The 22,993-nt window shown below is 45.4% G+C and overlaps 3 protein-coding genes across 6 annotated transcripts; 1 reads left to right on the forward strand and 2 right to left on the reverse strand.

Annotated features, from left to right (window-relative positions):
- The first annotated feature begins 2,155 nt into the window (after window positions 1–2,155).
- RNF39 (ring finger protein 39) lies at window positions 2,156–8,103 on the forward strand. Its single transcript, XM_044002495.1, has 4 exons — window positions 2,156–3,019; window positions 5,183–5,205; window positions 5,514–5,605; window positions 6,834–8,103. The coding sequence occupies exons 1-4, from the start codon at window positions 2,651–2,653 to the stop codon at window positions 7,409–7,411; spliced, it is 1,062 nt and encodes a 353-aa protein (XP_043858430.1). The 5' UTR covers window positions 2,156–2,650; the 3' UTR covers window positions 7,412–8,103.
- Window positions 8,104–8,219: 116 nt separating this feature from the next.
- Window positions 8,220–11,471, reverse strand: PPP1R11 (protein phosphatase 1 regulatory inhibitor subunit 11). Of its 2 annotated transcripts, none has more exons than XM_044002497.1 (3): window positions 11,195–11,471; window positions 10,160–10,268; window positions 8,220–9,526 (listed from the first exon to the last, which is right to left on the reverse strand). In XM_044002497.1, the coding sequence occupies exons 1-3, from the start codon at window positions 11,276–11,278 to the stop codon at window positions 9,324–9,326; spliced, it is 396 nt and encodes a 131-aa protein (XP_043858432.1). In that variant the 5' UTR covers window positions 11,279–11,471; the 3' UTR covers window positions 8,220–9,323. The 2 variants fall into 2 exon arrangements, with proteins under 2 accessions (XP_043858432.1, XP_043858433.1); XM_044002498.1 differs by having other exon boundaries at window positions 11,210–11,465.
- Window positions 11,472–16,862: 5,391 nt separating this feature from the next.
- POLR1H (RNA polymerase I subunit H) lies at window positions 16,863–20,083 on the reverse strand. 3 transcript variants are annotated; one of them, XM_044002501.1, is made up of 6 exons: window positions 19,985–20,083; window positions 19,664–19,808; window positions 19,330–19,433; window positions 18,330–18,439; window positions 17,838–17,905; window positions 16,863–17,092 (listed from the first exon to the last, which is right to left on the reverse strand). In XM_044002501.1, the coding sequence occupies exons 2-5, from the start codon at window positions 19,797–19,799 to the stop codon at window positions 17,881–17,883; spliced, it is 375 nt and encodes a 124-aa protein (XP_043858436.1). In that variant the 5' UTR covers window positions 19,800–19,808; window positions 19,985–20,083; the 3' UTR covers window positions 16,863–17,092; window positions 17,838–17,880. The 3 variants fall into 3 exon arrangements, with proteins under 3 accessions (XP_043858436.1, XP_043858437.1, XP_043858435.1); XM_044002502.1 differs by having other exon boundaries at window positions 16,863–17,076; window positions 19,945–20,079; XM_044002500.1 differs by having other exon boundaries at window positions 19,945–20,079.
- Between the last annotated feature and the right edge of the window lie 2,910 nt (window positions 20,084–22,993).

The raw sequence follows: 22,993 nt of genomic DNA on the forward strand, positions 1-22,993 counted from the left end.
CTATTGGTGTGATCATGGACAAATCATTTAACCTCTCTAGGCTTAGTCTCCATCTTTGAAAAGAGAAGACTGGGCTAGATCCTAGCTTCTTAAACTGTGGGTTGAGATCCCATATGGGGTTGAGTAACAATGTGAGGGTTGTAAAAAATTTGGCAACAGTAAAAGGTTCTGTATAGCCATTTTATTTTATTTATTTATTTATTTTTTGGTGTGAAAAAAGTTTATTGTGGGGAAAAAAGGAAAGGATGGAGGGCAAAGGAAAGTGCTGGATGTGTGAGGCCCACAGCCCCCCTCTTAAGAACTGGAGCAGGCTGAGCGGAGGCGGGGGGGGGGGGGTGCCTGAAGGGCTCTCGACGCTGCCTGGAAGGTCTGCACTGCCCAGGGTCTGGGGCAGGTGGAGAGCAGGTTGGCTTCAGTCAGCAGGGCTGCATCCTCCCAGGAGCTGGAACCATCACTGGTCTCCTGATCTGGCCCCTCTTCATTAAGAGGCTGAACTTGTATAGCCATTTTATATATACTGATATGTCCTGTGTTGCATAAAAATTTCTTGGGTGAATATAAGGGTACATGAGTGGAAAAAAGTTTAAGAAGTCCTGGGCTAGATGACTTTTAATTTTCCTTCTAGCTCTAAATCTATGATCCCAGGTTTCTGATATGGTTTGGGAAACTTTAATCAGCTGGTGTAGAAAGTCCTAAGAAATCCCTCAGGTAATGAGTTCAAATACCACCTCTATTACTTGCTAACTGGGTGACCTCAGGCATGTCACTTAACTCCCATGTGCCTCAGTTTCCTTATCTGTAAATGGTAAACCATTCCAGTATCTTTGTCTAGAAAACCCCAAATGGGATCATGAAGAGTCAGATACTACTGAAAAACAACTGAACAAAAAAAAATGAAGGGGTTGGACTAGACAGCCTTTGAGGTACTTCTAGATCTATGCTATGAACAGAAACAAAAGGAGTAACTAGGAGAAGAGGAGTGGAACATTTATCGGGTTTGGACATAGAGGGCCTGGGTTCAAATCCCATAGAATTGGTGCAGTTAGCAAGAACCTTGGAGTTACAGTCAGAACATATGGAACCCAATCATGAATCTGCCACTTACTACTTTTTGATGTTGAACAAGTCACTTAAACTCTCTGGGCCAAAGCTTCCTCATCTGTAAAACAAGAGGATTGTTCTAGATGAATTTTTTTAAGTGAGGTAATTGGGGTTAAGTGACTTGCCCAAGGTCACACAGCTAGTAAGTGTTAAGTGTCTGAGGCCGGATTTGAACTCAGGTACTCCTGACTCCAGGGCCAGTGCTCTATCCACTGCGCCATCTAGCTGCCCCTGTTCTAGATGATTTTTAAGGTTCTCTCTACGTCTAAATTTATGACCTGCAAAATGAAGAGGTTGGATCTCCAAGATCTCTGTTATTCTAAATCCTATGAACCTATGAACTGGGAGATGAAGTAAAGAAGTCATTCATTCATTCAACATTTATTGAGTACTGTATACTTGGGGCAGTGCTAGGGCTGTGGATGCTTAAAAGATGAGTAAAATGTGGTCCTTACCTTCAAGAATCATATAGACTTGTCTTGTACACAGCACAGAAATAATTATAGGAGTATTAACAAATACCTAAGACAATATAAGCACAGTTCCATGAGAGTTTAGAGGAAGGAGAGAGATCTCTTCTAATTGGAGGGATCAGAGAAGACTTAATGGAGGATGAGGAATCTGAGCAGTCTTGAATGATGTGCAGGGTTTGGAAAAGTGGGGATGCAATGAAAAGAGCAATCTGAGCAATGGGGATTTTGCCAGTAAACTAAAAGAAAGTGAACAAGTGAGAGAGAACCTTAGCATGGCCAAGATGAAGGTAGCATGAAAGACATACTCCCTCCTACTCATGAGCCAGACTATCTTTGAGGCCAGGGAAAGTGTGGATAATGGAGATACAGAACTGGGAGTTAGAGCTACAGATATGCATAGACATAAACAGAGACAGAATGAGGCACACAGATCCTCTGGCCTCTTCCAGAAACCAGCCTCCTGACCCCCCCCCCTTCAGCCCCCAGTTGAAGGCGTGCCAGACACCTGGAATGACTCATGCCTTGGAGATGCTGGTGCAAATGCCAAGAGTGCACCCGGGCACTATGCCTACCCTTCATTGGGCAGATGGTAGTGGTGGGAAGAAGGTAGAGGCATGGAGACCACTGGGTTGGTGGTGGGCACCAAAGGGGCCCAGGGTTACTTCGCTCTGTTCTAGCTCCATAGTGCCCTCTAGTGTCTTTTTCTTTTGCCCCGGGGACCCAGGTGTCCTATCCTCTCCTCCCCCTTCCCCTTGGGAAGCGGGAGAACCAGATGGGCTGTTGCGCAAGGTCTCTGCCTGCTGTTTACGTCCCGCGGGGGCCTCCTCCCTCTCTATAAAGCCTGTGCGGAGCGGGGGAGACGCGGAAAGACAGAAACTGAGGCTGTCGAAGACAGGAGGACGAACTAAAAGAGATCCAGAACGGAGGGAAAGAGAAGCCCAGAAGTTAAGGAGGCAGAGGAGAACTAGACAGAGCTAGTATTGCAGTGGGGTAGGGAGAAAGAGAAACCGTAAGGGAACCCAGTGTGGGGGGTCGAAAGAGCATCAGGTGTCCACCTGATCTTGCCCCATCTCCCCATGGAAGTTTCCGAATTGGGTCCCGGGCTGGTGGAGCGTTTGGAACAGCTGTCGACTTGCCCGCTGTGTGGGGGCCCCTTCCAGGACCCCGTGCTTCTAGCGTGCGAGCACAGTTTCTGTCGCGAGTGCCTGGCCCGCCGCTGGGGCGCCCCTCCAGGGCCGGGTGACACTGACACTGCGCCTCCCACCGTTTGTCCGTGCTGCGGTCTCCCATGCCCTCGCCGCAGCCTGAGGTCGAACGTGCGCCTGGCAGTGGAGGTGAGGATCAGTCGAGGGCTGCGGGAGAAGCTGGCAGAGCCCGGGGCTCGGACCGGAAGGCGCCGTGGGGGACGCATCCCAACTATGGGGTGTCAGGATCCCCACGGAGAGGTGAGGACATGTCCCAGGAAAGATGGGCGGGCTGGTAGGAGCTAGGGACGAAGGTTCAAGTTGAAGGGAATTGGATACTGGGAGGCTGTGTGTATGCCTGGATCTGGGGGCGGGAGTGGTGGAGGAGGTTGATTTACTTGGCTTCCGAGGGAAATCTGGCGGGGGGGGGGGGGGGAGTGAGGAATGGGGTAGAGTAAGAGACAGGTTGGAAAGTCGTTTGAAACACACTATGGTGTGCTAAAAGTTGGAGATGAGAGGGAAGGGTGGAGTCGAACTTTAGGAGAGGAGGATTTTGAGGAAGGGAAAGGAAAGGTAGACTTCAGAGGGAGACCTGGCATGAGGGACAGTGGACTGCCTGGGCCCTTAAATGGAGGAAAAGGTCAGAAAGTGAAAAAGGTGCTGGGTCCAGCATTTGGGGCCTGAGAGGCAGATGGGACTTGATCTAGGAAGGTGAAGTGGAAAATGAGAGGTGGGGGCACTTAAGATACTTGGGCCCTGAGAAGGGATTTGGGAGCATGGGGGAAAGCAGGGAGTTAGACAGGCTCTAGGATGGACTATGGGATGTTCTGAAGAGGGCTGGCATCCATGAGAGAATGCTTGGAACTGCATACCTGGATTGGAGTTAGAAAACTGGTTGTTGTTGTTCTGTTCCTCCTTGAGTCCTAGGTGAGGATTGGGGGAGGGAAGAGGGTGAGAGGAGGTGAAACCAAGGCTAAGGGCAGCAATCTGGTTGTACGTATTCTTTGGTTTTTGTCTTTAATCCAGGCTACTTGGTTCTAGGCCCCCCATTCCCCATGAGGACCCAGGTAACCTGGCCCTTGGCGTCCTTCCCTTCCTGGGACACTGAGGTGTCTAGAATCTCTTGCAACCCTAGCCACTTCCGCCCTTTGAAGCTCTCTGAGACCTAATTAGTCTTGTGGCAATTAACATAACAAGGCTAATTGCCTCCTCCTCACCCCCATTCCACCTAGGCTCCAGCCAAGACTGGTCCACACCCTCCCCAACAGCAAAAGACCCCTGATGGAGGAACCTTGGGGCACCTTCTCCTGGTTTCTCAGACTCCCCAATAAACTATGTGCCTCAGTTTCCTTAGCCTCTGTTGGAGGCCACACCCCAGGTCTAAATGCCTCTCCAGGTTGTTGGGGAGTCCCAAAGTTTGGAGAGGCTAATAAACACTATTAGGGTTTTATGGTGAGAGGAGAAGCAGCTTTTATTAGAGAGCCCAGGAAAGGGGTGGGGGGAGGAGGTAGGGGAATAATGCAGCATGAACAAAAAATTCTTCTATAAGCAAAGAGACTTATAATACCTCTCTCTAGCAGCAAAGTTTGGGGAAGTGTTTGTTGAGGACAAGTTCTGGAGGATATGGGCATAATATGGTGAAGGAGCAAGGAAGAAAGGAGGCTAGGTAGGATGAAGGAAATGAGAATGTAAAAGGTTTGGTGAGTGGGGAGACAGATATATTGAGGGGAAGAGGAGGGGATGGTACCTTTAGAGTTAGAAGAGACTTTGGAAGTCATCTGGACCAAATCTTTCATTTTACAAATAGGAAACTTCATCCCAGAGATGTTAAAGATGACTTGCCCTGGGTCACATCGGTAGTGGCAGAGATGGAATTCAAACTTTCTACCATACTATGCTGGGGAGTATTGAGAAGGGGAATCCCTATGAGGATTGGAATGGGAAATCTCTAGAATCTAGCTCCTTAATCTGTGGGGTACAACCCCATATGGGGTCTCATAACTGAATGTGGGGGCTGCGAATAATTTGGCAACAGTAAAAGGTTATGTATACCTATTTTATATACCCTGGCATCAAGTAAAAATTTCTCTGGTGAGAAGGGGTCACAAGTGGAAAAAGTTAAGAAGCCCTGCTCAAGAACAGGAGTTCTTTACCTTGGTTCACAGCCTGGATAGCTTTTAAGGGGTCCATGAAAGTGAGTAAAAATGTGCATCTTTATTTTTTTTAACCTTTAACTGAAATTTAGTATTTTCTTCAATTATTTAAAAACATTTTTTTTTTCTGGGAAGGGGTCCATAGGTTGAAACAAAAAAGGTTAAGAACACCTGCCATAGAGAGTTCCTCCAAGGAGGAATTAGGGGTAGGACTTGAAGGTTTATCAAAGCCTGGAGCTCACCTCTATTTTCTCTTTTATTCCACCCCTAGGATGTGAGGAAGACGTGGAGAAGGTGAGTTCAACCCTGGATGTCCCTCTTTCCCTACCAAGAGTTTCTACTCCTGAAATCAAATGAGATAATATATGAAAAGTACTTCTCAAATCTTATCTAGATATAACAGCAGCTATTATTATTCAGCCTCACCTATGATGGTCTTCCCTCCCACCCCTACTTCTTTCCCCATAAGAATCAATCCTGAAGCAACGAGTTCACATATGCTATACCTTCTTCCCAATTACTAGTAGCAGGACATTTAAATCTTCAGATGGAGGGTTAATGGGGGGTTTATGTAATGTCTACAATAACTACATCTTTCCCAGACTTGATGCCACAAAGCCCAAACCAGAGGAATCAGATGAGGACATCCCAGAAGATTATCCTATTGTCAAAAACATGCTCCACAGACTCACAGGTGAGTTGGGAAATGGGAAGAGGGAGCCTAAACAAAGACTGGGGAGGTTCCTCAATCAGGAAGTCCTTACTGATGTCTAACCTCAGTTTCTATTTTCCCCTTACCTAGGTCCCTCTCCTTTTTCACACCCCACCCTCCTTTCCCCTAAGCTCATATTCCTAAGATCCCACTCCCTCTCCTTTATTCTACACCACTATTTTACCTTCTTAGAAGGTAGTGCTACCAAGGAAGGCCACACCTGTATTTTGGTCTGATATTTCCCTTGTTGCAGGTACCCAGAGAAAGATTCTTCATTTCTCTGGGTCTCTGACTCCAGCCATCAGAGTCTTCCTTCCTCCTTTCTCCAGTGGTCAAGGTCCCTCCTCATAGCTGTCCTCTGGCTCTCCTGCAAGCTCCTTTTCTCTCACTACAATCTTTCTGAATATGCAGCACAGTGATTGTTTATTCTTGTTTTCTTGGGTAATGCCACCTCCCCACTCCACTTCAGAGCTAGGTCCATCCACCCCATTGTATTTTAGTGGGTGGGTGGGCTGGTTTCTCAAGATACCTCAGATTCCTCCCCACCCCTCATTCCCGGTCCTTCCCTCAAGCTCCTCCACCTGGTATCAATCGCCTTCACTTGGTTTCCACCTTCTCTGTCCTGCTGGCCCGGCTCCCTCAGCCCCACCCAGATTTAGTTGAAGCTATTTTCCCCACCCTTTTCTGGGAGCCTCCTCCCGCCTTCCCTGAACCAACTCATTTCCAACCCGAGCCTCTGTTCTCTGCTCTGTTATGTCCACGGTGCCCCAAACCACACTCCAAACACAACCATCATTCTCAGCCCCCATCCCTTTTCCTCTTCACCCTGTCTGGTATCTGTCTTCAATAATTCAACTGCCCTTTGGTTTTCCATCTCTTTCCCATAGCTCCCTCAGTATCTCCCTGGCTGGCTTCGAATCTCTCATTCTGGATTCCCCATATTCACCTTCCTCAGCTCTACTAAACTCATGTTTTCCCTTCAAACCTTTTATCTCCTTTCAATTCCTACCCTTCATTTCTACTTTCTCAGATAGGCTCCTTTCACCCTGGGTAGCAGAAAGCACACTAGATTTGGAATAAATGGACCTGGAGTTCTAGGCCCACTTTGTCATCTGTCAAATGAGGGTTGGTTTATGTGATCTCTAAGGGCCCTTCTAAATCTTAAAATCCTTCTCATTCATCTTCCCTTGTTTCCCAATCCACCACCCAGCCGACTTGACTCTGGACCCTAGCACTGCACACCGCCGCCTCCTTGTGTCCCCCGATGGTCGAAGCGTCTGTCTAGCCCCACCTGGCACACCTGTGCCACCAGACGGACCAGCTCGCTTTGACCAGCTCCCTGCTGTGTTGGGCGCGCAAGGCTTCAGAGCTGGCCGGCATTGCTGGGAGGTAGAGACAGCCGGCCGAACCTCCTCCGGGGAGTCCTCGGGTGAAGAAGACGATGGAGAGAGCTGCTATGCTGTCGGTGCTGCTGGAGAATCTGTGCGGCGCAAAGGCCGCGTGGGGCTATGCCCCGCGGGGGCTGTGTGGGCTGTGGAAGGCCGTGGGGGCAGATTATGGGCACTGACAGCCCCAGAGCCTACGCCCCTAGGGGGAGGAAGGCCCCCGCCACGGAGAATTCGAGTGGACTTGGACTGGGAAAGAGGCCGAGTGGCTTTCTATGATGGCCTTTCCCTTGACCTGCTGTTCGCTTTCCAGGCATCCGGGTCCCTTGGGGAGCGTGTCTTTCCATTGCTCTGCACCCGAGATCCTCGGACCCCACTTCGCATAGTACCAGCTGAGGGCTGAGCCCTCCACTTTGTATTCTTACTAAAGGATTCTGCACTCCTCAGTAACAACTTTGGAAGACGCTAGCCTTCATGGATTCGTGTGGCTTACTCCCAAGAAATTCTCAATTCCCACCCCACCCCAACCCCCCATTTCAAATCCAGTTTGTACACCTGGATGTGGAAACTCAAGACCCAATTCCTCCCAGATCTTAAAGCTGCCCATTCTAGAGGTCTAATATGCTACATTCCTAGGATAAAAGTACTTTCTAAATAAACCTAGAAACCTACTTTCTTCCCACATCCCTGTAGCCCCCTCTAACTCCACCCACAACTCCCATAATCAGGAATGTTCCTTTACTCAATTACTATTTGCCTCCCACTAAGCCTCACCCAGCTAAGAGAAAACTGCCTTCTCTGGAGTTCCCCAAAACCTTTCAGAGGCCTTCCATTCCCCTTCCTAGAAAGGAAGCATGAAAGGTACTGACTGTTCTCCCCAACTGTTTTCAGGACCCTTTTCCTGAGGTGGGCTATTACTTGTCTTCTTTTTCTGATGAGTAACTACTACCTTGCAGTAACCTGTAAGGTCTTTCTACCATCTACATTTCTGATTTTACCATCTAAGCATAAAGCCCTTTTACTCAGGGCCTCCCTTTTCTCTGAGGTCTGGCTCAATGCTATGCAAGCCCTCTCCTACATTTTTCCCGCCTCCCATTCAGTATGGGGTACGTGGTGCTACCTCTCCCCATTTTGGGGGTTCTGGGCACAGCCCAAACTAACCCTCTTGTAAATACTCCCTTTAGTATATAATTGGCCCCACAGGTAACACATTCTGTGATGTTGGGTTATTTATTTTGAGAGCCTGTGGCAATAAATGAAATCTCAGTGAAGATGTGGAGTTGGCTGACCTTTGCAGATAAGAGGAAGAACACAGGAATCGAGTGGAGGGAGCCTATTAGTTGGTAGTGCTCTTCTGGGCTTATTTGGGAGCAGGGTTAGGTAGCAGGAATACCAACCTCTCTGATCCCTTTTCATCCCCTCCTAGGGTTTCCTCATTACCATATTGGATTCAACCTCTGCAATAGGAAAACCAGAAAACTGAGGGAATCAAACCCAGGCAACCAGAATTTCAGCTTCCTTTGCCAAAAGCCTTAGAAAGGACAGGAAAATTGGGAGAGACTGCCCTTCTCCCTTCAATTCCTTCTGAGGACATTGTGGGGAGTAGTAGTTGAGAAGGATGGGGAGTAGGAACCCTCTGATGTCAGCCTCTTTGGAAGGGTAGACAGCCTACTGATAAGAGTTTAAGACATAATCTGAATCCCTTCCCAGCTGATGACTAAGAATTAAGATTGTATAATACTTTGAAGTAGGTGCTTAAAGCCAGGATTAGAGTACAGCTTGGCAGCAGGGCAATTGGCCACTAAGGGGAGTGAACACCTGGGTCTTGGCTGGGACAGAGGCCTGGCAGTGAAAGCTGGGGTTATAATGAAGCCCACTCTTGAGTGTGCTAGAGATTCAGAGGACAGAGAATTGAGGGCTGGGAAGATTTGAACCCTAGGAAAGGGAATTTGGCAGTGAGAACAGAGGGCTGGGTAAGAATGGGGCTGGAGACTAGGATAAAAGATGCCTGGGTCCCTGAGAACAGGGATGGTATGGAGGAAGAGGAATGACAGCTGAGGGAACTAGATGCCTGGGTCCCTCAAGGGTAGAAGGAGCCCGGAAGCCTGGGTTCTGGTATAGCAGCAAAGTCAGGACTCCAGGATTTTTGCCTGCCCTCCCCTCCCCATTCCCTCCAGCAGGTAGAGGAGAGGCAAGGTGAGGGGATGGGAAGGGGGCGTGGGGGAGGCATCAGACTATGGGGCTTAATCCCCAAGTAGTGACACAGACACACTCAGGTCCAGATAAATGGAGGGACAAGGAAAGGAGATTGAATCTCAGTGCTGCATGGGCCCAGGTGGGGGTTGGGAGGGGTTAGGGAGGTGGGAAAGAGTGGTTGGAGGAGGGCCAGTGGCAGCACGACGCTGTCCCTTTCGGTGGCCCCGAACACAGTGAGTGTGACCACAGCCTTCATCATCTTCATCATCGCTCTCTGTGGAGCTCTCACCAAAGGCCCGAGGCTTTTCGTAGATACAGCAACCTAGAATGAGTGGGGAGGGTGTGGCAGAAAGAGAAGAATTCAGCTTCTCAACTCAACTCCTCTCTTACTCCACTCCTCCCCTGAGACCAAGCAGAATATTTCCCTTTACTGTATAATTTACGCATTTAAAACATGCTGTGATGATGGGTTATTTATTATGAGCCTGTGGCAATAAATTAAATCTCCATGAAGAGGTAGAATTGGTTGACCTTTGCAGACCAGTGGGAGAACAGAGGTGACAGAAGACACTGTACTCTCAGGAACTGAGTGGAAGGACCCACTTCTACTAGCAACCTCCTGTACCCTTGCAGAATACCATTCTTTGAAGTTCTCATTTCTCTCCTAAAATCCAGGCGTCTAGACACTTATCTTCTGGCTCTCCTCTCAGAGCATTTAGGTTTCTTCTACTACCCACCCTCCCAGAGTGGAAACACACTATGCCCCAATCCTTTCTCTCCTCCATCTCATCGAAGGACCTAGGCATTCACTGTGCCCTGAACATCACTGAACACTAGCAGGATCTGACATATGTAAGACTGGGGGAGAGGGATTTGGGTCTCACATTTAGAGGGTATGAGTGCTTTGGGGGCAAGTTAGAAGTTGTAAACATCATGTAGGGAGGTGGTTACTCACATTTTGATGAACGGCGTCCTAAATGTTCGTTGTCCACAGTATCACTCGACCATTCCACCTTCTTGTCTGGCTTTCGTTTCCGAAGTTTAATAGTTAGGCTACGGTTTTCCTGGGGGGTGGGAAGACAGGGACAAAGAGGTTAAGGTAGAGTGATGAATTTTTCCCAGTTAGTCTATTACTTCTTGAGATTCTTATCACTCTCTTTTGGGGGTTTCTAGTCAGTTTCTCCTTGCCCCACCATAATGCAGTTCACAGCATAAACACTGTACTATATATTCTAGAGGGCTAGGGGATAAGAGTACACTCTGGGTCTAATAGGAAAATGTTTCTTCGGGGATAATCTCTGGAATTTGGAGAATTACCTAATCAACGAAGAGGAAACAAGTATTCCCCTCCACATGTTCCCTGTCCCCTCAGTCTAATCATACATTCTAATAATTATTATTAATATTGAAAGTAATGTTTCTAGACTCCAATGACATTTAAAGTTTTCTACAGAATCCTACTTGATTTCTCATGGATAATCTCTCCATCACCCTTATCTCCTTCCAACCCCCTTTCTTTCCATCTCTCTACCTTTATGTTTCCACCTAAATCAATGAGTGGATGCTGGGTGAGGGAGGGGATATGGCTGAAAGCTCTTTTCTCTTACCCTTAAACCCGGTCTTGACCATCCTATTCTCTTAATTTCCTTCTCTAGTCTAGCATTCACTATATCTCATCCTAAATCCAATCTCACCAACCTCTAGCCTCAAGGCATTCTTTTCCATTAATCTCCTAAATTGCCAAACACCTCATCTCCCGATCCTGACACCCCATCCAGTACTTTTCCCATCCCCTGAAACTCCATGACGTATTCCTCCCAAATCTGCTCCCCACCGCTGCTGACCCTTCCCCTGAGGCCTCCCGAACTCGAGCACAGCCTTTCTCCATCCTTTCCCTTCCGGCATCCTTTCCTTCCCCCTCCCTCCTCGCATCCTTTCCCTCCCCCTCTCCTCCGTCATGCTCTCCCTGTCTACGCTATGTTCTCCACACCCCTGTCCTCCTCACGGGTTCGGTTGTCACGGTAACCGATGTCTCGGTGACGGTCTCGCTCAGCCCAGCCGTGGCCTCGGCCATGGCGGGGGCTGAGGGTGGGAAAGGGACGTCGGGGGAGGCGTTATCTTCCTTTCCCTGGCTCTCTGGGTGAGTATATGTCTCCGGTGTCGAGGGAAGTAAGAGTCAGGGTCGAGTTGTTGTTGCTCCTCTTTGGTCTCGACTTCCCCGCCCCCCGAGGACAAGCAGCCCACCCCCACTTCCGGCACTTGGCTTCCGGGTATGACGTTTCTCCACACCCGGCTTGTCCTACCACCAATCGTAAACGGCTAAAGGCGCAGGCGCCTCAGAACTACTTCCTCTGTAATCGGCGAGTGAGCCAAGGCCACTTGGTCCAGCGCCTAGGAACGCTTGGGTACGGCCGCTGAGCGCAGGAGGCTGCGCAACTAACTACTGTAAGGACTGTTGCGCAAGCGTAACAGAGAAACTAGCATGGTGTGGAGGAATGTGGCTTTGCACATGCGCTAGCTGCTCTCTAACCTGACGTGCAGCTGGCAAGAGAAAGGGTCTCTCTGCACTTGAGGTACTGAGAAGTCTTAGGTACTCCCATCAAATCAAACCCTTCCTCATCCAATTATCGGAATCGAGGCAGGAGGAAATTGGTGAGAGTGTGATGGTCGATTAAGAGCCAGAAACTTGGGTATTTGTCCAGGCTCTGTCAACTACGTTCTGGAGCGCGCCACTTCTCTAAGATGCTGATTCTTGACCAGTAAATTGGTCCTACCTCCCATCCTAGATCATGCAGTTTGAGAATGGATGTAGTTAATATGTCCCCCAAAACTCGTTGAAATGCCTAAAGTCCTTTAAAAAATCACCAATGATTACAATGGTTGACATAGTCAATCTCAAAGTATCTTCATCCCGGCAACAAATACTGGTAATAAAAAAAAATCTGCAATTATTTTCCTAGTAATTTTTTAAAGCTTTTTTCATGGTCATTACTTCTACTCTGGCAGCACTCTCCTCCCTTTGAAATGGTGACACTGTAGTGTCTCCTATACACTGCTCATACCTTTTCAATCTTCAGTCTCGAGTTACCTACACTGTCTTTCCTACTTGACTGTTGTTGAAAGCCAACAAAGGATGTCACATTCCATATCTGTTATTTCAACTGAGTGGGTTCTCATTGCTGAACTGCAAATACCTTACTTTTCCCTAATAGATTCCCTCTATTATATTCCCCACATGGACTATTTCATTCTTTCATTAAGAGTGCAATAACACTCCTCTCCTCTCTCAGCAAAGTACTTTAACTGTGCTTTACTGTTTTGTTTTGTTTTTTTAGTGAGGCAATTGGGGTCAAGTGACTTGCTCAGGGTCAAGAAGCTAGTAGGTGTTAAGTGTCTGAGGAACAATTTGAACTCAGATCCTCCTGAGTCCAGGGCCCATGCTCTATCCACTGAGCCACCTAGCTGCCCCTGTGCTTTACTGTTAAATTGACATTCATGTGTGGGACAATTATGGATTTGAGTCGGATTAAACTCTGAGGATGGAGTATGAAGGATACCTAACCCCGCACCCCCCCCCCCCAATAGCTGGCCTCTTGCTTCACCTAAAAGTTAATTGCTTGTCAAATTCTCACTGTCTCCTTTAAGTTTTATTGTTGAGATAATGGACTTGGGACAGTTCTGTAAACTTTGGGGATGGGGTCTGGGAGATATCCAGTCTGCCAGTAAGTTTTATTACTTGTCACAGTTCTACCAATTAGCACTATTTACTTTACTTTTGCTTAGTTCCCACATGCCAGCTACACCTTAGTTTATGGCCTGTAATAAAAAAACTCCCCTCTCACATGTCAGAATCCCAGTCCTTGTAATGATAAATTGCAGTCAGATAAGGGAGTGATTTCTGCCTCCCTCTTTCTTTGACATTCCTCAGACTTGTACCTCTTCCCCTTTTCCCCTTTGTTCTTGGACAAGTCTCCATACATGGATCATGAGCTGGGTACACACCTTGGATGAGACAGGATTGGATGTTAGATTGTGAGCTCATCCACCCTAGGTGTACATGGGGACAGTCCTTTTCAAGATTACTATAAAAACCTAGAGGATTGGGCATATCTTTGCAAGACTTCAATGTGTAATTGGGTTTTGCCCGTCCTCATGAGGATGTAATAAATCTGTCTCTGCTTGACTTGGTGGCCTCCTCGAGTTATTTGGATAAACTGAAGCAGTTTGTCCCAAACATTCATTGTGTCAAATTTTTTTTTCTCCAAGTTCTTCACCTCGTATCTCATTATTTTGGTTCCTCCTTTCCTCCTTCGGCACTCCTTTATTCTGGTATCAGAGGAAAAAGGTGGTCCTCCTCATCAAGGCTAACTCCTTCAACTTGTGCCCTTGATCTATCTCACCTCTTGCCATCTCTTCAAGTTTTCCCCATCAATTGTCCCCTTTCTAATTTTCAGTCTTTATGTACCAGCTCCTTCCCTGATTTGCCCAGATTTGCTATTCCCTCAAGCTTATCAATTATGTATACAGGGTGTTCCAAAAGTGAGTGCACTTTTAAGCTAATAAAATTTAATATGCAATACCTTTAAATTGCACTAAGACTTTTGGGACACTATATGTATATGTATTCCTTTTTACTCCAAACTCTCAGAAAGGAAATCGATCTACATTTTCCCCATTGCAACCATTTAATCCTTTGCAATTCAGTTTCTAAATTCATCAATCAATTTAAACTGCTTCTCCTAAAGGTTACTAATGATTTCTTTTGTTTGTTTTTAGCGAGGCAATTGGGGTTAAGTGACTTGCCCAGGGTCACACAGCTAGTAGGTGTTAAGTGTCTGAGGCCGCATTTGAACTCAGGTACTCCTGACTCCAGGGCTGGTGCTCTACCTAGCTGCCCCTACTAATGATTTCTTGAGTTCGCTTTTTTCTTTTTTTTTGTGAGGCAATTGGAGTTAAGTGACTTGCCCAGGGTCACACAGCTAGTGTTAAGTGTCTGAGGCTGGAATTGAACTCAGGTCGTCCTGACTCCAGCACCTGTGCTCTATCCACTGCACCACCTAGCTGCCCCCTACTAATGATTTCTTAATCTTTAAATTCAGGAACTTTTTCTCAGTCATCTTTTTATTGGCTTTGTTGAAGCATGATACTGATACCCCCCCCCCCCAAATATTCCTGGGCACTCTTTGGATTTTCATGACACTACTTTTATAGTTCTCTTCTAGTCTGAACTTTCCTTCTCAGTTTCCTTAAATGGGTTAATTCATTTTAAACCTTTTATGTGTGGATGTAACCTAGAACTGCCTTGATTTCATCAACTTCCATGGGTTTAATGATCTATGGGGTTTAAGCCATCTATGCAGATGATTTAAAAATGAAAATACTTAGGCCTTATCTTTTTTTTTTTCTTTCTGGGGCAATGAGGGTTAAGTGACTTGCCCAGGGTCACACAGCTAGTTGTGTCAAGTGTCTGAGACCAGATTCGAACTCTGGTCCTCCTGAACCAAAGGCCAGTGCTTTATCCACTGCTCCAACTAGCTGCCTCCTAGGCCTTATCTTTTTTTTTTTTTTTTGGTGAGGCAATTGGGGTTAAGTGACTTGCCCAGGGTCACACAGCTAGTAAGTGTTAAGTGTCTGAGGCTGGATTTGAACTCAGTCCTCCTGACTCCAGGGCTGCTCTATCCACTGTGCCACCTAGCTGCCCCTAGGTCTTATCTTTTACATGAGATCCAGTTTTGTCTCATAAATTTAGCCTCAGCATGTCTAAAACAGAACTCCTTCCTTTTAAACTTCTTTCCTATTTTTGTTGATGTTGCTATTGATCAGTCATGTCCAACTCCTTGTGACCCCATTTGGGGTTTTCTTGGCAAAGAAATGCTTTGCCATTTCCTTTTCCAGCTCATTTTACGGATGAAGAAACTGAGGCAAATAGGGTTAAGTGACTTGCCCAGGGTCACACAGCTATTTTTTGAGGCCAGATTCAGACTTGTCTTCCCAACTCCAGGTCAGCATCTACTGCGCCATCCAGCTGCCACTTTTATTGATAGAATTACCATAAATGATGCTCCCCTCTCTTCACCTTTACCTCTAGCTTCAAGGTTTCATTCACCTAAATCTACCTATATCCTGTTCAAACCTTTTTGCCGACCTCTAATCATCAACTGCCTTTCAGACATCTCAAACTGGGTATCTAGTAGACATCTTACATTTGACATGTACAAAACAGAACTCATTATCTAAACCCTAACCCCTGCTTACTTTCCTTATCACTTTAGTGGGAAATATCCTCCTGATCTCAAAAGCTGAAAACCTAGGACTTTTACCCACCAAGGCCTGTCAATTTCACCACTGCAACAGCTCTCAAATATACCCTTTGTTTTTCTTCCGACATTGCCAGCCCTCTAGTGCAGGTCCTCATCACCTCACATCTAGCCTACTGCAATAGCCTACCTGCCTTCTCTCCCTACCCCAAGCCATACCTTAAGTGTAGGTCCAACCATGTCACTCCAGTACTCGATAAACTCTACTTGGTGTTCAAAGCCCTTGATAGCCTAGTCTCTTCCTACCTTTACAGTCTTACACTTTACTCTTATTCTTTGGTCTGGTGACACTTGCTCTTCCATGAACAAGACAGTTCCATCTCTTGGCTCCAGGAATTGACTCCCCCATTCCTGGAATGTTTGTTTTTCCATCTACTGGCTACTTTTAAGTCTTAGCTAAAATCTCATCTTCTACAGGAAGCCTTTACCAACTCCTCTTAATTCTAGTGCCTTCCCTCTATACTTCTTATTTATCCCAAATAAGGCTTGTTTGTATACATTTGCTGACTTCCTCCATTAGAAGATCAGCTCTTTGAGGGGAGTGTCTTTTGCCTTTTTCTAGCCTCAGTGCTCAGCAGTGTCTGGCACATAGGAAGTACTTAATAAGCTTGTGAATTTAGATGAATGAGTACTCATCACTAGATGACCAAATGTCCCAAAGGTGTTTCACGTTGCCTTCGAACACAGAATAAAACTAATTCTGCTAATTTCTTTATTTACTTTTCCCAAGAAAGCAAGTGTACCATACTTCTAATTTTGTTTTCTGATTAAACTTAAAATGAATGTAAAGGCCGATACAGTTCTTCTAGTAATATGTTCACTTGTTGGTCACTAGGAACTCTTTGAGTTCCTTTCTCTCCGTTCTGTCACTCTACCACTCTGACAATGCAGGAAGGGGCCACTGTCACAGTGAGAGCCATTTCATATAGCTAATATGGTTTTGGTGGTCAAGTGACTCATCGCCAAAAAGTAAGTCTATTAGGAATAAGCCTCTGTGTTTTTGGAACTATGTTAGTCCTTGAAAAGCAGACATCTGTTTCTGGGATTGTATTTGAAGCCTTTGCAGCAGAGTAGAACCTGCCAGAGCTTGCACTTCATAGTTTTTAAGAACCCAGGTGTCACCTCTGTACAATGATCAAGTATAACATAATGGAACTTTGTGAAGAATGCCTATTGTCCAAGCTATGATATACCTTTGGATAGACAACCCATAGAACTTGTTATATCTCTGTGTATATACATACATACATATATATATATATATATATACACACACACATCTAGGGACCCTAAAAATGCATAACGAGCTAAATTTAAAATAGAAAATAGGAAGAACTGGACTGACTTTGGGAAATTGCATAGTTCCTTTTAATGGACCCCTAAGTTTTTCTCAGAAACAAGGCCCATCCTTTTACTTTCAAGTCTTCGGTGATGTAGTATGGTTGTAAGGAACAGAATCATATAAGTCTTTGAAGCTGAGGATCATTCAAAGTGCAACTGTGCAGCCTTCAAGAACCCAGGTCACTTCTATATCATCAGCCACCGCAGCAGGACTCTGTGGAGGAAGAATGCTGAAACACACCATAAATGAAGAATTATGTGGGAGAAGTGGTTATGACATCAAAGAGTATGTCCAGAATGAAGTAAACTAGTTATCACACAGATAGACAACCAATGAACAAACAGCCTGTGTGCTCCACCAGTAGCCACACAATAGCCAAGAGCATGCAAGAAAGGGCCCCATGAGAGGATTAATAAAAGTAAATACAAATGAATCACATGGGCTGGGCAGGGATGGGTTGCAATCTTCACTACTGCAGCACCTAAATTGATGAGAATGAATATCCCTTTGAAGATATTTATGTTGCATGCACATTACAACTTATTTGATCCTCCCAATAATTGTGAGGTGGTATATATGTTATCCCCATTTCTCTGATGAGGAAACCAAGAATTAGAAAGGTTAAGTAATTTGTCCATGGTCACACAGCTAGTGAATGCCAAAGCCAGAATACAAACTCATGGCATTCCTGACTCTGGGTCCATTTCTCTTTCTCCTACAATGGCACACAGTAATAATACTAAGTAGTATTATTACCTCAAGGACTCCACCATCCTTCACTACCTTGCTCCCCCCTTCCTGGGATCTTGCCCACAAAAATTTGAACTAAAAACATACTAGAGGTTTACAGAAAACACATACCTTTAATCACATATAAGATGAAAAAACAAGCTAGGGTAGTGAAATAGTAACAGATACGGTCTAAGGTGTCAGATAAGGAGTTCTAGGGACACAGCATTTAACTAGAGACCTACCTTTCAAATAGAAGGGGCTGAAGTCCAACAGGATAGATAGAGATCAAGAGTCTTCTTTCTCTTGGAAACTAAAGAGAATGGATTGTTAGGTAAGATCAAGAGAAGTCACACATCTTTCCCATCTAATGTATTTTTTCAGAAAAGACTGTTCAACTCATTTGTTAAAGGATGACTATTATCAAACTTGACTAGTGTTGAATGTGCTTATTTATAATCAGTTTTCTCATTCAAGTGTTGAGAGTACCTTGTGAAGTAGATATTAAGATGAGGAATCTCAAGCCAAGAGAAGTTAAATGACATATCTAGGGCCACAAAGCTAGTAAGCATCAGAGTCAAGAGATTTCAGTTCAGGTCTTTATGAATCCCAAGCAGAGAATACAATCTGCCATGACACACTGGGCTAGGGCTTTGACTGGATCCAGGTGTGGGATTCATGTTATAACACCCCAGGAAGAGGTTAGAAGAGAAGGAAAGAAGGAAATCTTTGCTCACCGGCAGTTAGTGCAGGTATAGAAAACAGTCTGTCCTTCATCAGCTGAGCGCATCTGCCGGGTATGATATGCCATTCCCTCATGTCCACAGTTGGAACATCGCCTGTCAATCTGAGAAATTAGTGGATTAGGAGGAACTCATTAGCTCCCTGCTCAAAAACTTTCAAAGGGTTCCTTCCTTAGTATTTATAGGATTTAATACCAACTTCTTAGCTATCTCCAATTTAGCTTATCTTATACTATTCCCTTGCTTGTGCTCTACAGTCAGACGAAATGGACTACTAACTGGCTGTTTCCTGATTTCGTCTTGCTCTTTTGTACCTTCTTCATGCCTAACTGCAGGTTATTGTCTATATCTAAAATGTATTATTAATTTATACCTACCTGAAATTCTTCTCTCCTTTAAGATTTAATGTGGAACAGTAGAAAAACCACTGAATTTGGATCTGGGATCAAATCCCAAACTGCCCAACTCAATAGTTGTTTGTTTCTAGGCAAATTACAATCTGCCTGGGCCACAATTTTCTCTTGATTGAATGAAGTCAGACTGGATAATCCCTAAGGTTCCTTCCATCCCTGCCAGCCTAGGAAGTACAACTCCTCTATGAAACTTCCCTTCGGCTGAAATTGGTCTCTGTCTCCTCAAATTTTTTTTGTTGCATTTTGCACGAATTAGCCTTCTTTACCAATCTACTTTGCCTTGCAGTATAAAGAAAAGAATAAATCTTTGTTGAATTTGCTGGCTCGATTCATATGGTTTTGTTTGTTTTTTGTTTCTTTTTTAGTGAGGCAATTAGGGTTAAGTGACTTGCCCAGGGTCACACAGCTAGTAAGTGTCAAGTGTCCAAGGCCGGATTTGAACTCAGGTCCTCCTGACTCCAGGGCCGGTGCTCTATCCACTGCGCCACCTAGCCGTCCCTCGATTCATATGTTAAGACTTCAAGATCTAACTCCCCCATGGACCCATGTATCTAACACGGAATGCCTCTCACTCAACTCACCACTGGCCCCTGGAACTCGGGCCCGTCTTCCTCTGACACCATTAAAGCTGTTGTTCCCAATTTGTGGAACACGACTGATGTCTCCACCACCTTCCCCTCGAACTCTGTAAAGGAAGCAGTGGGGGAGGTATGCTCGTTACCCAGGCACAAGGTGGGATCCTGCACCGCTCCCCTTCCCCAACTCTGTCCCTGGGGCCCCACACCCTTGTTAATGATTAACTTCAGGACTTGCCTCTGGTTACCGGATTGTCTCTGAGGTGCACCCCCCTCCCCCCAACCTTCCTGCACCGAGAATCCGAACTCGTCAATGTCTCTTATTCAAGAGAGTTCTTACCCCGCACGTCTATGGAGAAGCTACACCTGGGGCAAGTCACTGTGTCCAGAGTTCCAGGGAGAGGTAAAATTGAGCCGCATTCTGGGCAGAAATCCGAGTCCGAATGGAAGCTGGTGGAGGCTGGAGGGGGGTCCATGGCGAAGAGCTGGGAGGAAGAAAGTAATATGTGGGCATTCACTTCTCCCCGCTGAACCTCGGGGCCGGGGAATCCCCTGCCTCCCTCCGCCCGTGACTCTGCCTCCTAAAGCCCTCCCGCATCTTTCCCCGACAACAGTTCTCACTCTGTTTCCCGCGATTTCGGCTCCAAAGACAAACACGCACCGGCAAACCCAGGATCGGAGTGGAAGCGAGAGGGGTCAGGAAGTTAGAGCATGCAAAAGCATAGGGGCGGGGCTTCAGGAGAGGCTGTAGCGTCACAGTGAAAACACGTAAACTTCTCCAGAATCCTGGCCCGTCGCGAGATTTTAGCGTCAGCCGTAGCTCGCCTTACGTCAGAAGATCTTCCTCTACAGTTGTTTTCTAGGCCTTTGCAGACTTTTTTCCTCTACTCCAGGTGTCCCAGGCTGTCCAGATATAATCATCACGAAGTCGCTGCAGCACTGTGACTTTAAGGACAAACCCCGAAGCCTTTGTCTACAGCTGCAGTTGCGTGCAGTAAACAGTAAAGAGACCCAGGGTCTTCCATATTGGTGCTGGAGCTGAGCACGCTGGGCGTTGTAGGGTTTTTTTGCCCCTTCTCCCTTCCTAGTTGGAGGGGTGGGCAGTAGTGTCAGAACCATTCAGAGAGGGGAGAAAGTATCCAGCAGAAGATTGTCAGTAGTTTTACATGAGAGGCACAGACAGGCAGATACAGAAAAGATAGAAAGACAGACGAAGAGATCAAAAAGAATGAGTACTGAGAGAAGTAATCAGATTTAAGCGATCAGTTTTGGTTGAGTAACAAGACAGGTCGAGAACCTAGATTCTAAGGCGGTGGTGCCTCCCCAGACAGAGGGAGGCTTGAAAGAGATGGACTTACCTACTTGTCCTGAGCTTATTCTTCCCTACTGAGAAAGTGTAGATCGGAGGGGTGGAGTGGGTTACCCACTGGCAGCACTACCTGTTGAGGGTCATCTGGTAGGGCCTGGAAATAATATGGGGGATGGGGAATTTTGCCTTAGTAGCTGCTTCGAGTGGTAGGTTGGGGGAAATTATAACCACTTTGGGCCACCCCCTCAATTGGCCAGGTTGGATGTGACTTAACATTCCACCCAAGGACTCAGTCACTCAGGACGTCATTCCTTGGTCCCCCAAGAGGCCCCAGTCCTCGCTTTGGATAAGATTACTCTACAGGAGCAGTATGATATAATGGAAGGCTGCGGACTTGGAGTAAGGAGATTTGGTTTTAAATTCAAACCTAAAAAACTTACTGGCTGTCAAGTGTAGCACCTTTCTTGAAGAAGATACTATGCTTACCCTATATGGTGGTACAACATTATATTTATGTCCCTTGTCAACCATATATGGTATAGTGGAAAGAGCATTTGTCTTTGGAATCAGAAGATCTGGGTTTAAGTCTGGCCTTTGATAGACTGAAGGTCATAACTTTCTTCTGGAGAAAGAAATGGCAAACCACTCCATTATTTTTACCAAGAAAATCCCAAATATGGTCATGAAGAATTCTAAACAACAACAAAAACTTTCTTCGATCTGTTTCCTCAACTATAAAATGAGGTTAGACTAGAGGTTCCCAGCTCTAGGGCAGTGAATCTGTGACTCGATTTGGGCTTTATTCTCTACCTTCTCCCCAAAAAACTCTTGAGTACACTAAGATGTGGATTTCTTGATGTCCTTCTCTGGACTGATTTTTATGGGCCAGAAGGTTTATGCTACTTCTTCAGGCAAAGTAATAATGATATCTGAACTGTTCTGTACTTAGTAGTATAAAGTTAAGTTCCTTAACTTTCCTGGGAATTAGTTTTGCTTTCTGTAGAAATAGAAGGCCATGGATAAATAGTCCTATAAATACTTCCTATAAGATGGAAGACTTTAAATAGTGACTGGATACCTTGACAGGTATGGATAATTTCTGTTCAGGTACAGGTTGAAGTAGATGACCTCTTTGCACCTTTCCAAATAGGAGTCTTGGAAGGGTTGGACAAAGCAGGGGGAGATAAAATCCTGTTTCTGGGAGGTCGGAGCAGTGTAGTGCTGGAAGAAGTCATTGTCATGAGATGATAGAGTGTTTATTAAAGTATCTGCTGAATGCATGGCAGATGGTTTTGGTTCAAATTAAAATTTGCAGATATACAAAGAAGTGATGTATTTGATTGGGATGCAGAAGAATGTAGAAATGTTCCAAGAAAATTGGTTACAATGAACTCTATCACTATTTGCTTTATAGCTTTAAAGTGGAGCCCTTTAGTGATGGGAATTTATCTTAGATTACTCAATATAAAAAGAGTAGGAGGAAATCAGAACCCAGAGCTAAGCATAATTTCACCTCTTACCCTGACCTCAGACTTTCATTTTTATAGAGAAAATACCAGAATCAAAGGAAGAATGAGGATTTCTCTGAGAAGATATGGTGTTTCTATTCATTAGAAATTTGGGAAGGATAGGTGATTTAGGTATACAAGGGCAGCATCATTCTTAGAGATCCCTGTGGTTTAACTAAGGATATAGTGAGTTATAACAATATCTGTGAGATTCCAGTTAGGTCATGTGTAGTGTTAGTGGAATCCATTCTGACTACCAAACCTATTGATTCATCAGCAAGCATTTATTTAATACTTTGCTTTTGTAAGTATAATTTGTGTCGATTAGTTGTTTTTCAATTGTGTCTGACTCTTAGTGGAATCTCACACATATTGTTACAATTCACTACATTCTCAGCTAACTACAAGGATCTTCACAAGTGATGCTGCCCATGTAAGTGTAATAATATGTACCAAATGCTTATTTGGGGGAAGCTAGGTGGTATAGTAAATAGAACCCTGGACTTGGAATCAGGAAGAACCATCTTCCTGAGTTCAAATCTGACCTCAGACACTAGCTGTGTGACCCTGGGCAAGTCACCTAACCCTGTTTGCCTCAGTTTTCTCTACTGTAAAATGAACTGGAGAAGGAAATGGCAAACCACTCCAGTGTCTTTGCCAAGAAAACCCCAGATGAGGTCACAGAGTCAGACACAACTGAAAAATGACCAAGCAACAGCAACAACAATGCTTATATAACAAATGTAAGCATTTATTAACTATACTTAAATATGCCAGGCATATGCTAAGAACCGGTGGTTACAAATAACATGCAAAAAATGATCTGTGGCCTCAAGGAACTTACATTCCAATG

This window comes from Dromiciops gliroides, chromosome 4 (genome assembly GCF_019393635.1).
Source record: "Dromiciops gliroides isolate mDroGli1 chromosome 4, mDroGli1.pri, whole genome shotgun sequence".
Lineage (NCBI taxonomy): Eukaryota > Metazoa > Chordata > Mammalia > Microbiotheria > Microbiotheriidae > Dromiciops > Dromiciops gliroides.

Excerpts from the sequence above, each read along its gene's own strand:
- RNF39 (XM_044002495.1), top strand. The coding sequence starts at position 2,651 with ATGGAAGTTTCCGAATTGGGTCCCGGGCTGGTGGAGCGTTTGGAACAG. Across the intron at positions 5,206-5,513 it reads GTGAGGAAGACGTGGAGAAG|ACTTGATGCCACAAAGCCCA; the intron begins GTGAGTTCAACC and ends CATCTTTCCCAG. Across the intron at positions 5,606-6,833 it reads CATGCTCCACAGACTCACAG|CCGACTTGACTCTGGACCCT; the intron begins GTGAGTTGGGAA and ends TCCACCACCCAG.
- PPP1R11 (XM_044002497.1), bottom strand. The coding sequence starts at position 11,278 with ATGGCCGAGGCCACGGCTGGGCTGAGCGAGACCGTCACCGAGACATCG. Across the intron at positions 10,269-11,194 it reads AACCCGTGAGGAGGACAGGG|GAAAACCGTAGCCTAACTAT; the intron begins GTGTGGAGAACA and ends CCCACCCCCCAG. Across the intron at positions 9,527-10,159 it reads AGGACGCCGTTCATCAAAAT|GTTGCTGTATCTACGAAAAG; the intron begins GTGAGTAACCAC and ends CACTCATTCTAG.
- POLR1H (XM_044002501.1), bottom strand. The coding sequence starts at position 19,799 with ATGGACCCCCCTCCAGCCTCCACCAGCTTCCATTCGGACTCGGATTTC. Across the intron at positions 19,434-19,663 it reads CTTCTCCATAGACGTGCGGG|AGTTCGAGGGGAAGGTGGTG; the intron begins GTAAGAACTCTC and ends CTTCCTTTACAG. Across the intron at positions 18,440-19,329 it reads CCGAGTTCCAGGGGCCAGTG|ATTGACAGGCGATGTTCCAA; the intron begins GTGAGTTGAGTG and ends CTAATTTCTCAG.